This window comes from Actinia tenebrosa, unplaced genomic scaffold (genome assembly GCF_029948245.1).
Source record: "Actinia tenebrosa isolate PJP-AT-01 unplaced genomic scaffold, QUT_ActTen_1.0 PGA_scaffold0__85_contigs__length_37466705, whole genome shotgun sequence".
Classification (NCBI taxonomy): Eukaryota; Metazoa; Cnidaria; class Anthozoa; order Actiniaria; family Actiniidae; genus Actinia; species Actinia tenebrosa.
In genome coordinates, this window is record NW_028292569.1 from 14133117 (window position 1) to 14149234 (window position 16118).

The 16118-nt window shown below is 39.2% G+C and overlaps 1 protein-coding gene across 1 annotated transcript in view; it reads left to right on the top strand.

Annotated features, from left to right (window-relative positions):
* The window catches only part of LOC116303508 (von Willebrand factor A domain-containing protein 8), a 51456-nt gene that overhangs the window by 2557 nt on the left and 32781 nt on the right, over positions 1-16118 (top strand). The window contains exons 7-25 of the mRNA XM_089032182.1: positions 303-467; positions 952-1001; positions 1885-1993; positions 2113-2217; positions 2684-2863; positions 3137-3229; positions 3568-3806; positions 4226-4339; positions 4652-4820; positions 5053-5130; positions 5991-6106; positions 6856-6971; positions 8288-8394; positions 8790-8861; positions 9616-9692; positions 10074-10149; positions 10448-10583; positions 11117-11236; positions 11546-11598. Of these exons, the coding sequence (XP_088888308.1) occupies positions 303-467; positions 952-1001; positions 1885-1993; positions 2113-2217; positions 2684-2863; positions 3137-3229; positions 3568-3806; positions 4226-4339; positions 4652-4820; positions 5053-5130; positions 5991-6106; positions 6856-6971; positions 8288-8394; positions 8790-8861; positions 9616-9692; positions 10074-10149; positions 10448-10583; positions 11117-11236; positions 11546-11598 (2175 nt within the window). The remainder of the gene's footprint in view (positions 1-302; positions 468-951; positions 1002-1884; positions 1994-2112; positions 2218-2683; positions 2864-3136; positions 3230-3567; positions 3807-4225; positions 4340-4651; positions 4821-5052; positions 5131-5990; positions 6107-6855; positions 6972-8287; positions 8395-8789; positions 8862-9615; positions 9693-10073; positions 10150-10447; positions 10584-11116; positions 11237-11545; positions 11599-16118) is intronic.

Below are 16118 nucleotides of genomic sequence, written 5' to 3' on the forward strand. Positions count from 1 at the left end.
CTCATTAAAAACAATGGATATCAGGTGATAATGAGGTGGCATTCTTTGATGTAATTAAGTTTGGTGCATGGAAAGTTCGACGTTTGCCCTAGGCCTTAGCTTGGTCATACTGTACTGTACTGTACCTCCTTTCTGGCTCAACATTACTGAGGTTAAAATGACTGGTAATGCAAAGATTTGACCAGACAAGTTTCAATGAAATTTTGGCTGGACATAAATCGATGTCCAGCTGTTATATTGAGTCCTGGAAAGTGAATAAGTGAGAATGAATGGAAAGATGAATGGGTTTTTTGTTTGTCTAGGAGCACACAAAAGAAGAGCTTGATGCATGGAAGTTAGTGAGAGTAAGTGAAGACTTTAGAGTGATAGCTCTTGGACTACCTGTACCTCAATACCAAGGAAACCCACTGGACCCGCCACTCAGATCAAGATTCCAGGCCAGAGATATCCAACTGCTACCTTATAAGGTATTGCTAAGAACTTTTTATTACATAGTTAGGATAGTATACGCGTGCTGATTGGTCGAAAACTGTGCTTTTTTAGTGAACAGAGCACAGAGCTGACTCCATCTGCATCGGCTAATTGTGTCATTCAGGTTTCTGTTATAATTAGCCTATGTCTTACAGCTTGTAAACGTATATATCTTTTAAATCAAAATCTGTAATATTACTGGCATTAATAAATTTATCTTGAATCTTGAATCTGCACGCACAATGTGCTGCTAGATCCTGCGACCATCTTTCTTTTTGTGTAAATAAATTCAATACCAAAAACAATTAGTAGCTATATGATAAAAGACTAAAACAGTTTTTTCTGTGCCCAGTTCAGTAATAAAGCACTTACAAAGCACTGTAAGCACTTAAGAAGTGTGAGAAGCACTTGCCTATGGCTCATGTTTCTCGTTAACTTCTTTTATGCTTATGTCCCTTCCTGCATGCTTTTATTCCATAGGATCAGCTAGCTGGCCTTCAAGCTATGACACCTCAGATACCTCAATCCAAGTGAGTATTACAATAAAATAATAATGTAAATACTGCATTTCAGTTCATTACCTTGAATATTGATCAGTACATTTATTTGGAAATCGCACAATCTCGAGAAGGCTCGTCCAATTTTGAAAACTTTCAAAACATCTTTTGTACCTATAATTTCCAAATCGTAGTACATAGAAGATGTGCAATTTTGTGTTTATAATACTCTCAACAAAATTGAGGAATTTAATTGAGACTCTACAGAGTTCAATTTGTATAGGAAATCGCACGATCTCGAGTACAATTTGGAAATTAATAGACACGAGTAATGTTTTGAAAGTTCTTGTAATTGCACGAGCCTTTAGGCGAGTGCAATTAAACAACTTTCAAAACATTACGAGTGTCTATTAATTCCAAATTGTACGAGAAGATCGTGCGATTTTTTGTTTATAGTTCACTCAACAAAATTTCAGTAAAAAATGCGAAGAAACGCCGTTCATCTTTGTCTATTTGGCGGCCGATTTTCAGTCCATCGCGCAACTGAAATGCATAAAAAAGATTAGTTCTTATGGTTTTAAAATTTTATTTATATGTTTTTTAAGTACAAAATGATAGAAAATAATTGTTTTGGCCGTGTTGCCATAGCGACTTAATTCGGTACTCCTACAGAGTACAATTAACGCTATGATTGTACTCCTCTCGACCAATCAGAGTCAATTAATTTTGTTGAGTGTACTATAAGGGATTTAATCGTACTGTTCTTGTCCAATCAGAATCGAGTAATTTTGTAGAGTGTATTATAAAACTCTAAATGTGACTCTAAAATTATTTTGAAATTACATTACAACCTTATTAATTATTAATTATTGATTATTGATTACAATCTTATTAATTATTTTGAAATTGTTTTCAGGCTTATTCAGTTGGTGTCGTTTGCACAAACACTACAGTCTTCTGAGCTATCAGGTCTTGGTTTACCAGACTTTCCCATGCACAACTTGATCAAGATTGCTAACATTTTGGTAAGCACTTTGGTTTCTGATTTTGAAGGTTAACGACAATAATGAATTGAAATAAAAAGATACAGTATTAGAGTATGTAGTTATTACTTATGGTATGGTTTAATGTGTTTGTATTTCAGGAAAGAGAACCGCAACATTCTATACAAGACCTTGTTTATATGTTGTACCCACATGACCTGATACTGGGTGCCGAGGGGCAAAAAGTTGTCCAAGATGCTATACAGGTATACAGTCTTTCAATTTGCAGCTGCATAAGTTAATTCATATACTGCGAGGATCCGCTCAATTTGATACATTACAACCGCAGTATTTCATATATATTCTCATACACGAGATAATATCCATACCCCACAATGGAGGAAATTGGAAATTCCCTAGGGGTGGGGGGTCAGAGGAAAAACAAAATTACAAGGTTTGTATGGAAGAAATTTGGAAATTCCTGAGGGGTGGGGGGACTTTTTTCAAATTTTCTACAAGGTACTGTAGGGTGTAGAAAGTTTCTGGAGTGACACAATTTATATTTCTATATCATTAAGTTAAGAATTTGTTTATTTGAATTTTGTTTATTATTTTAGAAAACATCCCAACCTTCCCCTAGGAAAGTAAAGATCTTTAGGGATAGAGGAAGGGTCTGAGACAGGTTTAAGTTAGTGGTTTCTTTATGATTTCATTATTATTATTTAATTGCAGACTTTCCAGTTAGAGGATAAGCACAGTACCAAACAAAGAACACACATTGAAATGGTCCAGAAACAGTCTGTAGGTACAGCTAACCCTGTAGCGACAGTCCAGTTAAAGAAAACTAATCGTGTTTCTACTATGATTGATGTACCATGTGGAATCAAAACAGGAGAACATGCTAATGCCGAGGTAAGATAATTTTCCTTGCACCCTTTTTTTTCCTTTTTTTTTCTTTTTCCTTTTAGAGGGACCGCTATGAATTAGGGAGAGGGCAACCAAAAACTTCAGCATTAGTGGAACCTCTATGACTAACCAATAATAAGAGGAGGGGCCAGACCCATTGATCGCACCCCTTAATTCGCTTATGGCTTAGTGACATTTTAAAACATTTTAAAACATTTTAAAATATTTTTCCTTCTAATACTGGCTAATAGTGGTAGTTATTTCTGGTTTATTTTACAGGTTGATTTTGTAATGACACCATATCACAGTAATCTGCTGTCAGATATGCTACAGTCACACTCTGTTCATGACTTCTGTTTAGTTGGACCAAAGGTACATGTTTAATGTTTTGATACATATTGCATGGCTGCATTGACCAGAGACAGTCCTGATAATTTTATTTAGAGTAAAACAATATATCTTTAAAGTAAATTCCTTCCCTCCCTATATCTCTCTCTCCCTCCCTCCCTCTCTTCCTTCCCTCCCTCCCTCCCTCCATCAAACCACCCACCCACCCTTCCACCCACCTATACATTATTTATTTTTTCCCTTCACAATCATTGCTCTACTCTCGTTTATACTCTCTTTTATCCATCCATCTATTCAATCGTTCACATGAATAAGTGAATTAGTTGCATATTTTGAGATTCTTTCCTGTTTTATTCTTCAAGGGTTGTGGTAAAACAGTCATTGTACGACAGTTTGCCAACATACTTGGCTACAGAATAGAACCAGTGGTACTATACCAGGACATGACTTCACGTGATCTCCTTCAACAAAGAATAACCCTAGCTAATGGGGATACAAGCTGGAGACCTTCTCCTCTTGTTACTGCTGCTCTGGAGGGTCATATTGCAGAATTAGATGGCTTACATAGAGTCAACCCTGGAACACTAGCTGTTCTTCATAGGTAAGCTAATGCTGTATACAGTAAACATCTGGCTGATCAAAATTTCTTACAGTTATCATGGTGGTTTCATGTAGGGTTCGAATAGATTCAAATTTTATTGAGCCCTTAAGCAACCCCTGGGGAAGGGCTTATCTGATTCAAGGTAGAGCTAACCCTTAAATCAAACCCTGAAACAACCTTTGGGTTGATCTAAGGGGTACTGCTAACTTCCTGCTAACCCACAGATCAAACCCTGAAACAACCTTTGGGCTGATCTAAGGGGCACTGCTAACTTACAGATTGAACCCTGGAACAACCTCTCAATCAAGAGAGAATGGAAAATTTCTGGAATTACACATTTTAACAAACCATCCTTGGCTCTCTCTTGTAACATGACATCATATAATAAGCATTTCATTCTTGTTGTTTTGGTTATTCAGAGTAGTTCATGATCGTGAGCTTCAGCTGTATGATGGCTCTCGACTCATAAGTCATGACCGCTATCAAGCATTGAAAGACAAACTCAATTTAAATGATGAAGAGATAAATGCAAGGTTTGTTAACTTTTCTATTCCATTCTCATTCCTTTGCTATCTCATTCCATCTTGTCTCATCCTTCCAATACCATACCCTCTATATGCTATACTTGCTTATCCCATCCTATTCCACTTATCCCATTCTTTTAGTCATCCCATCTTCCATCCTATAACTGCAACAGCAAGAGCAATAACGCTATAAATTATCATTGTATCTAGTCCCATCGCATTCTGTCCCGCCCTATTTCCTCTCTTTCCTTTCCCATTTTGTCTTTCTCATTTCATTCGAGTCCTCTGCAGTTATCTAATGTGTTTCTAATTATTTTTTAGGGGTATTTTTTGCATCCATCCATCATTTCGTCTCATTGGATTAGCAGAGCCACCCATCGTCGGCAGCAGTCAGCCACAGTGGCTTAACTCAGAAATATTATCCATGTTTTTATTTCATAAAGTGTCTCCACTCTCCAGAATTGAAGAGGCAGATGTGATATATAGCATGGTAAGGTGTAAGATAGATAGTAATGAAACATAAAGAGTTTGAGTAGGGTTTGTGTTGTTCAATTCAGTTTTGCCAAGAGGGTTTTTCTCCAGGTTTGGTATTTTACTCCCTCTGTAAAAATCACTATGCAAGTTGAAAGTTGTTAATACATTTAATAAAAATTTTAATGGTTTTAGTAATTACAAGGTATCGGTATCCCAAGAAATGACGTGTATTCTGTCATCATAATTAGGTCCCAAGTGTTCCCAAGGAGCCTATGGACAAGCTCTTGCATCTGACAGACAAACTAAGAAATGCCAAAGATCTTACTGTAAGTAAAATTATCTATGGCTAGAGCACCCAGATTTGTGGAATATTATAGGGAATCAAGGGTGGCATATATAGAAGTAGCACACTTGCATCTCACCTCTGGGGTCTTGGGTGTAATTCATGGACTCAGCATCACATGTAGGTAGAGTTTGTTAGGTCTTTCCCTTGATTCGTGATTTTTTTTCTCCTGGGTGTAAATTGGGTTTGACTTCTGGACTCAGTATCACGTGAGTGGAGTTTGTTAGGTCTCTCCCTTGATTCAAGGGTTTTTCTCCTGGGTCTAAATTGGGTTTGATTCCTGGACTCAGCATCACATGTGGGTAGAGTTTGTTAGGTCTTTCCCTTGATTCGTGATTTTTTTTCTCCTGGGTGTAAATTGGGTTTGATTTCTGGACTCGGCATCACATGTGAGCAGAGTTTGTTAGGTCTCTCCCTTGATTCATGTTTTTTTCCTCCTGGGTGTAAATTGGGTTTGATTTCTGGACTCAGTATCACATGTGAGTGGAGTATGTTAGGTCTCTCCCTTGATTCATGTTTTTTTTCTCCTGGGTGTAAATTGGGTTTGATTTCTGGACTCAGTATCACATGTGAGTGGAGTATGTTAGGTCTCTCCCTTGATTCAAGGGTTTTTCTCCTGGGTCTAAATTGGGTTTGATTCCTGGACTCAGCACTGGGTTTTCCAGTCTTCTTCCCTCTGCAAAACCTTACATGCTAAATTCAAGTTGATTGGTGAGTTAGCTGGCCCCTTTGATCAGCCCTGGTGTTGTTTTAGGGATAAAATATGAAAGTTTAACTTCTGTTGATGTTGCGTGATATAGAAAAATGACTTAAAATCATGTCATTTTCCTTATTAATTTGCAGCTTTCTTCAGTCTCATCATCGCTTTCTACACGACAGTTACTTCGTATCGCACACAGATTGGCCAGCTTTCCTGCAGAGTCTTTGGAGCATTCAATCAACAAAGCATGTTTATCACGGTGAGTTATCAACCTGAGGATGACTTCCACTCAGGTTGTCGAAATGTCAGTCACCACCACCAACAGTCTTTCTCAAGACTACACTCATCTGGACAATCACATTTCACACCAAACTTCAACACCTGAGTACAAACCACTCTTGTAGCTACATTGTTATTTTCTAACCATCAATCTCACCTAAAACCAGAACTACTTGTTTATTTCATACTCGTTGGTTCTCAAAATGGTGAGAAAGACAAAAGCCTGGGCTTTTCACATGCAAGGGTTATTAAGTGCCTTTGTGTGTAGTAAACACCAGGGACAAGGTTTAATAAATTTAAATAACTTTGTATACACCTCCTCACTCCCTCTATTTACTTAATATAAGCCTGGTTTTTATTCTCATGGGAATGAATGTGGCTGCTTGTGTTATACATACCCCGCGTTACACATGTAGATGCTCTCTCCTACAAAATATGACAAAGAAGTGCTAGAGCTAGACAGCCCCTGGTACCTAAAGGTAGCCAACCATCTTTGGAGTTTAAAAAAATAATAGTAAAGAGTAATGTAAAATATAAAGAACTATTTACTGGCTTTCTAGGTATCAGGTGCCTCTTTTGAAAACACCTTGGATCTGGCACTTGATCTGTGACATTGCTAGAAATTTCTACTTGTAAAAAAAATGCCTACCCTAAAGATTTCTTTCTCAGGCACAAATTCCCATTGTAATCTGGGTATGATTACTGACAGCCTCAATGTTTCCTTTTCAGGTTTCTACCAAAATTAGCAGGTGCAAGTTTAGAAAGAGAGTTGCAAGAAGCTGGCATAACAAAAGAGAATAATAAAGAAGACAAAACAGAAGAATATTCAACAAATTCCATCACAAGTGAGAAGGATTATTTTATTCTTTTTACTATGGCGAGTTATTTGTAGGTCAGAAAATATGAGTATCCCCAAATCCAGAATTGAAACTTGACCGGTCAAATCTTTGCCTTGCCGGTTATTTTTGACCAGTAACCTTGAGCCAGAAATAAGGAAGGACTGATCTAAAGCTAATTTGGCAAGTCATTGTGGTCGGTGACTTACTGGCCGTTATGTGACCAGTCAATCGGACCAGTGAAAAGGACTGGCCTAAAAGGCATGGCTGTTTAATTGAAAATTTTTAATTTTGGCCAGACATTGTCAGTTTCAAGACCTAGCATTATCTTGAGCCCTGTGGTATCTACCAGGATATATCATCCCCAGCGAGAAAGAAATAGATATTGTCTGGACTACCAAACTCTCACCACAAACCAGAACTACTTGTTTATTTCATACTCGTTGGTTCTCAAAATTGTGAGAAAGACAAAATCCTGGGCTTTTCACATGCAAGGGTTATTAATTGCCTTTGTGTGTAGTAACACCAGGAACAATAACTAAATTATGTACCGTATATAATCTTACAGCATTTTGAAAAGGCCATGGTGAAAACTTCAATTGACCTATCTCCAGTGTAATAAAATTTAGACAGACAGACAGACAGACTTTTTTATTCGGTATTGAGTATAAGAAAATACATTGACATTTTACCCGAATAAACATTAACGTATGAAGGTTATAATTGTTGATTTATAGTAGGTTTTCTTATGTTATAATAGATTCACCTATTTAACCTATTTAGTACAATAAACTATTTATTGCCTAGTCTGGGTAAGAAGACAACATACTATATTAATTCTGTATTGTATGTGATCTTTTTATAAAGCAGTTGTGGACATATTTTGCTACTGCAACTGCTAACATTTTGGGCAGACTCATAAATACCAGAAACAGCTCGTTCTCATTTAACAAAAGAGAATCATTGTTTATGTTATTTATGTCCGAGAAGAGTTCTTCCCTACAGCATAGCAGACATCGCATTCCCCCCCCCCCCCCCCCCCAATCTATAGAAGGAGTCACAGTTGATAGAACAAAAGAGCAGCATAAATTGTATTACACCGGAGATAACCACTGTTTGATCCACCATGATTGGTCATCTTGCCATTGAAAATGTTTAAAAAATCATGGTCTGAGTTTAAGTGCTAAAACAAGAATGCAGTGCTTGGAAGCATCCTAGAACAGCCTAAGTTTTTTAGAAGCAGACACAGTTGTGGCCGAGTTGTCATAGATACTTAAACATGAACTGGCTTGTGACATCTAACTCACTGAATTCATCTCTGTTAGGTGAAATCAAGGATGGTAATCTCAAGATTGGACAGACCACCATAGCTGTGCACAACCCTGATAACAAGACCAAGGTCCCTGATGTGTTGTTTTATAATATACCACAGGTATGTAGATATAACTTTATCTGAGATAAGAAAGAGACACTCCCCTGCAAAATCATCCAAAAAAGAGATTTTATAAAAGCAATCTCAGGGATATCGGGTTTTATTCCTGGACTCAGTATCACATGTGAGGAGAATTTATCAGATCTCTCCCTTGAATTAAGGGTTTTTCTTCAGGTTCTCCAGTGTTCCTTTGCTAAACACGTTAAACTCCAAAAAATCTGTAAGCTACCTGCACCCTGACTTAGATCAGCCAAGAGTTTGTATCAGGGTTTGCTAAATTGAAGGCACACTTAATCCAGGGAGGGGGTCTGAGGAGTGACTAGGCTAAAAAAGAATGGTACACCCCTAATTTAAAGAAAGTTAATTGCATTGTCCACTTGAACATTACTTTTCAGCATCTTAGTATAATGGAAGATATGCTGAAGGATTTCGCTCTTGGTGAACACTTACTGCTAGTAGGCAACCAGGTAATCCCTTGTGCTAAATCGTACAGCACTTGTAATTTATAGAGTACAAACCATATATCTGTGAAATAGTTAACTAACGAAATTGTACAAATTAGTACAAAGTTTTGTAGGTCTACGGTCTAGAGTAACCACAGTAAATCCGTGAAACTTTAGTGATACTAAATAGCACAATTTCATGCAAATTCCATTGTTTTCTATTGTTTAACTAGCACTTTTTTGTACTATTTAGTAATTAGTGTTTCACGGAATTAGAGTACAAACTCTAAAAGTGTGCAACACTTTGCACTATTTAGTAGTAAATAGTGCTAATTAAACAATAGAAAACAATAGGATTAACATAATTTAGCAGTATTTAGTGGTATTTATGTTACACACTTATAGTGTTTTTACTCTACTGTGATCACTCTACTGAGGTCTACTGAACTTACTAATTTGTGCAAATTCGTGTAATTTCTTACAAAGTTTTTCAGGCAAATATGGTATGCACTTTACCAGCTTAACTACTTTATTGTGTTATAATGCATTATTTTGTAATTGTATTATCTTGAAGTTTTATTTCTTTGACAATAAAATAATATGAACACAATCACTGAGGGTGATATTTTATCCATTAAAATCCAACATAATATAATTTTATTTCTCGACACAGAGATGAAATCGAAAAATTACTATTTCAGACCGTTCAGGGCTGAGGAGTAAAAAGATGCCAAATCTGCAAAGAGATTTTTAAAGATTCTCTTGTTTCATTTCTCAGGGTGTTGGTAAGAACAAAATAGTTGACAGATTTCTTCACCTTCTGAACAGACCAAGGGAATACATTCAGCTACACAGGTAAACGTTTGTGTCTTTTCTCATTCATCTGAGATTCATGCAACGACTTCATTTTTACACTTAGATAAAGGAACCAAGATCTAGAATGAAAACAATACATTCCAACTTTGGGTAGTCGAGCCAATCAGAAACCTAGACTGCACAAGAATGGTAATTTGACCCTGATGTAACTTGTATGTGTTTTTTTTTTTTTTCATTCTACAATTTAATTGGTTCTCGCTGTCTAAGTGACCCCGGTTATAGTTGCCGCGCTTTAATACCCTTGCAGTGGAAAACTGGTCAGGGGGGCTAAAGGTGAGGCAATTAGGGCCCTCCATCCCCCACTCCTAGAAATAACCTCACGTGAAGGGCAGCTTTTGAATTTTTATTGTTCTATTGTAGGGATACTACTGTGCAGTCTCTCACTTTACAACCAACTGTACAAGATGGTGTTATTATCTATGAAGATTCGCCATTGGTGAGTCACAATGTTATCAGAACTTGACCATTAGAGTACATTAACCTGGTACATTGTGATTGGTTCAACGGTGTTGTGAATTGCGTACCGTGACCATGCCATGTAGTCCTAGCATTCTGATTGGATGACCATTAACATAGCATTTTGCGATTGGTACACTCATGTTATAAATTAACTTCCATGACCGTGCCGTGTCCCTGCATTCTCATTGGACAATCATTAGCTTAGTGCAGTATGATTGGATCATATATATCTTATAACTTGAATCCTTTTCTAAGTGACTTATACTATCTCACAGGTCCGTGCTGTGAAATATGGTCACGTGCTTGTGGTCGATGAGGCAGACAAGGCACCTACACACGTGACCTGTATCCTCAAGTCACTGGTAGAGAGTGGAGAAATGGTCTTGGGAGATGGTAGAAGGATCATTAAAGGTAATAAAGTTTGATTGATAGCTGTCAATCTTTTATTCGTGGATTTCTTTTCCATCTTGTTAGACTGATTTCAGTCAGAGGATAAAAGTCTGTTAATCTTATTTTCTGCTGTAAATGGCAATTGAACATGGACTGCAATGTGCTGTCAGCCAGAAAAAATACAATTGGAAATTTGCGACTGGAATTGATGACCTCAACTGATGAACATTCCACAACAGACAGGAAATGACGTCAAGAAAATAATAAGCAATAGTGCGTTTTCTTAGTGCTTATTTTCCCCCCATTTTAGGCATCTTGAGAATAGGAATATTCATTCAAATTTTGCCAAACGAGTGTATTATTTTCTTGGCCGTTGTCACCAGACAAAAATATAATACTCAAGGGATTGACACATTGTCTGAACTGGGCCATTAATTTGATATTCTGATTTAGATCGAAGGTGTTAGGAAATCCTGGCAGTAATGATTGACATTAAATGCAAATCCTGGAAAATAATTCCTGGCAAGTTCAAACGTTTGTTGTTGTATTTATAGGTGATGGTGGTCTAAAAGTACCGGATAATGTCATCAAAGGACATCCAGAGTTCCGGATGATCGTACTGGCCAACAGACCTGGGTTTCCTTTCCTTGGCAACGATTTCTTTGCTGCGCTGGGTAACTCATTTATTTACTTAAATACACCTATTGAATAGACCATTTTCGAATTCGTAGAATACCGCTATGTTTCTTGATCATTTATTCAGGGTTAGCCTCGTGTCAGTGTTTAAATATTCACAAATACCAACGGTAAAGTAAAGAATGTACAACTTCGACAATACAAACACTTTGAAATTCCACGGACCTTCACTGGAACACATGAATATTCTACACAAAGGCGAGGCTAACCCTGAGCAACAGAGAACTCGAAACTGGAGTATTCATAGAAATACCATTTCATTAAAACGAAATCGTTTCATGTTACAGGAGATATCTTCAGCTGTCATGCCGTTAACAATCCTGATTTCAAGTCCGAAATGGTAAATAAACATTGATATACAGTGTTAAATGGGTTGTTGGTAATGACGTCATAGCCGCCATATTGGATGAATCAGTTGAAGTAGTGTATTGGGTGTTTGTTTAGAACCAATATGACGACCTTAATCAGTTTTATCTCTTTGTTATCTCAGGATTGATTGTAAATCAGTTCCCTTTGTTCCTTCTTGAATTTATTCTCCCATTCTTTCATTCAATCAGCAGCAGTAAGGGGGACTCGCGGTCGATGTCGAAGATTTACGGGTTTTATAGGCGGTCTAAGGAATGGTCCGGCACGGGAAATGCCCGTGTCTCGTTATTTGTTGCTGCTATGTTAAGATATTTGTCTTATATACGATGCATGAATGTAAAAAGTTCACCAATGACTTCTGTATAATTTGTCTAAGACCCAAGGTTAACATACCCAAGCCCAAGGGTTTCTGGTGTTGTGGTAAGAAAATGCAAATAGAAGACGACACGTCAGCACAGTGTTACGAGTGTGGTAAGAATATTCGTAATGCCGTACCAAATGCTACCAGAGAGCAATATTACGCTAATGGAGGTCGTAAGAAAACACCTCATAAGAGAATAAAATACTTTAGGGACTGGATGAGTCATATCCAAGGTTATCGACCGGTATATTTAGACGATGAAGTAAAGAAGAAAATCACAGACCACTTAGAAGAGCCAACCCCGCAAAGTCTACGGAAAACGCTGAAAAAATTAAAGCTAGGGAAATATTACAAAGCTATTCCCTATCTTTTGTCTGAAATTACCGGTAAGTCTATTCCCGAGGTTTCTGATATGAGCAGAGCCGAGTGGATGTTTTGTCGGCTGGATAAGGATATTCCTTATTACCCTGACGTAATCTACGAAATATTTTACAAAATAGACCCCAACCACCCACTGTTAGGATGGATTCCGAGAAGATGAAATGTGTAGATGAAATCCCGTCACGCTTTTTTCAAAACAAATGTCTACTGAGCGAGCTTTCTTTGGAGATCCTCTTTTGCCTCCTGGTAGATCTTTTTGCGAGATTCCTCGGAAAGATCTTTCACGATGGTTTTTTTATTGCCCGACTTTAATTCGCCGTATTTCTTTTCCTCCGCGAGGATCAAAGAGAACTCCGTGTCGTCTATGCGGCGGTCCCGCAAAGCCTTGGAGACCAAGTCGGCGATGGTGTTAGCCTTTGCTCTTGCTAGGGCTATATGTGTATCGTGCTTGGATATCTTACCGGATAATTGCTTTATAATGCCTGTCGTAACAGCGGAAACGATGCCGCAGACGGCGCCGACGCTAGCCAAAGGAACGCCGACGACTATTCCAGGTCCGGTGAGTGAGGTAGCAACGCCGGTGCCTGTTAACGCCACGGACATGGAGCCGGAAGTTATCGCGATTTTATGTAGTATGCTTCGGGCTCTAGCATACTTTTTCCTGACCTCCTCATAGTGTTTTGTTTGCCCCTCTAAGTAAGCCAGTATTAAGTTCGCTTTATTAAGCCTGAAATTCTCCGCGTTTAGTTCGTTAGGACCTGTATCCTTAGTGGTAGTGTGATAATTGGGAACATCTGGGTACAACTGAGGTGCTGATGGTATAACATCCATTATATACTAATGTACGACGCTTTTGGGAATGATATTGAGGAGCAGCCACATCACGACAACAGGGATTACTGGAATTGGAGAGCATTTAGGAAGATGTTTCCACACGCAGACCCTAGTAAGTTCGAAAGAAGGCCCGATGGTATTTACTATAACGGCTCTAGGATGTACAGCAATGAGGATTTGAAACCTACGCCTCAGCTGAAGCATCCTAAGCCTAAACCCGTGCAAGGTTGGTCAAAGGAATTATTGCTTGGTACCGGTACTTATCCGATACCCGCGGTTTCATTTGATGAACATCCAAGTTTGGATTTGACATTGAACATGCGGATCTCTAACAACCATTCCTTTCCGTTAAAGGTGCGAGATATCTTCAAAAACGTGCCCATTGTTCATACCACCGCTAAGGAATCTCATGAATGGTTAAGTGGTCCTAACATGCGTTATTGGCCGCAGCAACTAAACTTTGCGGTTTGGTGTGCCACTAGCGGCTGCGGTGTAAGTGCGAACTTGATGAAGAATTCAATATTCATGTTTCATTTTCACTTCACGGTTAGAAGAATACTGCATGAGATGGGCGTTACTGCATTACCAGGAGATGCTGCGTTCTATCCAAGAGATAACGAATACGACGTTCCAGCCTATAACAGGCTTTGTAAGGAGTTCGGTGTTGTAGGGAAGGATTTTAGATGCACTGTCGGTGCTAACAATGGCTTGGGGCATATTTGGGCTTATTGGGGGATTGGTGGACACGAGCTAAGCGATAAGGAAGTTCATGCATTGAATCTACGATGGAACACTGGGTATCACAAAGAAACTCACGACAGTAGCACCTTCTTTGAACCAAATGCTAAGACCACTAAGGAAGTTAGAGACGGGCCTTTGTTCAAAGACGAGGGTGGTAAGTATGCCGGGGCTAATCCACTGATCATTAGAATTACCAACGACGAGCAAACGAAGCAATACTTTAATTTCATATCCCCAGAAGGTAAAGGACTAACCAAAGCCGGCCTTGCCCGTTTGAATCGCAGCATAGAAGCTTACGTGTATTCTATCCTTGGAGCTCAGGTAAATACCCGATCAAGTATAATTGGAAATACCGGCGCCGCAGAAGAGACGCGCGCCGAAGCCTTGATCTTATTCGAAAGTTCGATCTTGGAGGGCGACATTAGCAAGGGCGTACAGCGTTACCAACTAGCTATACAAAATTCTAAGGCAAGGTTGGACTATGCAGTAGCCCCGGGTTGTTGGTTAATGCCTAGTAATTTATCTATAAATACTGGCTCTGTAGTAGGATACAACAACAAGCTGCAGCGAGCTACTAAGGATATGAAGTTTGGGGTGAATGACGTGAACTCTGACACTATTAGAAGGCACTTTGTTGAACAGCCTAAAAAAGTGCACCATACGCAACCGCCTAAGAAAGTGCAGCTAACAAAAGAAGTATACCGAGCGCCTAAAAAAGAAGAGGAATATGACCATGACTTATTAAAAGCCGGCTTAGCAGCTGCGAGCATTGGTCTGAGTTATTATATATGGCGATGAACAACCCCTACGTAGCTGGAGTAGATTGTGTCTATACGACTTACACAGGCGAGAAAAAATACAACCAGGCATCTTGGGTTGATGTCACGGGCATGTCCGTAGACTTGAACTACTCGGGAAAGAAGTTAATCCTTTGTAGTATTTGCATTGGCACGAGCAGCCATGCCAACGTGGGCTTTAGGTTCCTGGATGACAACGGCATACTGCAGCCTATGCGTGCGAAGACGAACAACAGAGAGCCTACGCATTTCTCCGTAGAACCGCCAACGAATAGCTCCGAGAATTTATCGGTTTGGACTTTACACATGGTTGCTAACTGCCATGGAAAGGTAAAGCTGCAAATACGCGTAGACGATACGGGGAGCGTTTGCGTGAATAGCATGGAAAATCAAAGAGATACGGTTTATAACCATTTAACCATAAGCACTCTTACGGTGATAAGTCTTTAGAAGCAAACTATGTTTACTGAAATATATGAATCCACATCAAAAGGAATCCCATTGCGTTTATTACTTAAGGGATGGAACTTACACTGATCGCGGCTGGCGCGATCTTGGGATGTGGGTTGAAGTTGAAGGCCTTGCATTGATTATTTGTAGCATTGACGTTAGCCAAGCGTATGCTAGTATCATGGGATTTAGGTTAATTGACGAGAATAACGAGCCTTTAACGCCCTTTAGGACGTCAACCAATAATCGAGGACCTACTCATTTCTCGGCGCAGCCATATCCATTTATTTCCGAGGTGTTTTACGTGGTTACGTTTCAAATGGTGGTTAATTGTAATTATGTTAAGTTACAACTTTACCCAGACGGTTCGCATAGTAGTTACGTAGCTTATGTAAATCACTTGCTTAACAACCCCGACAGGACCTGGAACCATAAACCCATTAGCACCATGAGCGTACTACCGCTAGTTCCGCATTATCAAGGTGGCGCGAATACTATCTTTACTTATCCCCAGTCGAGGACGCCTCGGGCGCCCGACGACGATAAGCCCGACATAATATACAAGGATAAGATCAACCCTGCATCTTCTTCAGGAGTACCACCCCAATAGCTACTACGAGGATCCAGATGTTGTTGCCCACGAACTTCAACAGTTCGCCGCCGGCCTTCAGTGCCAAGGAAACAACCGAACCCAGCAGCCCAGGAAGACCGGCTGCCATCTTTTTTCCCAAGTCCGTCAGCCCATTGCCTAATTTCTTTACGCCCGCGCCCGTAGCCTTAAGCGTGGATAGGATGACTCCTACTACGGTACTAATAGCGACCGCAAATGCCAGTGGAACGCCATACTTCAAAAGGGCTCTTTTTACCTTTTCCTTGGTGGTAAGCCCCAACTCCTTTTCCAGGTTTTCCTTTTGCGCCCGTAATTCCGCA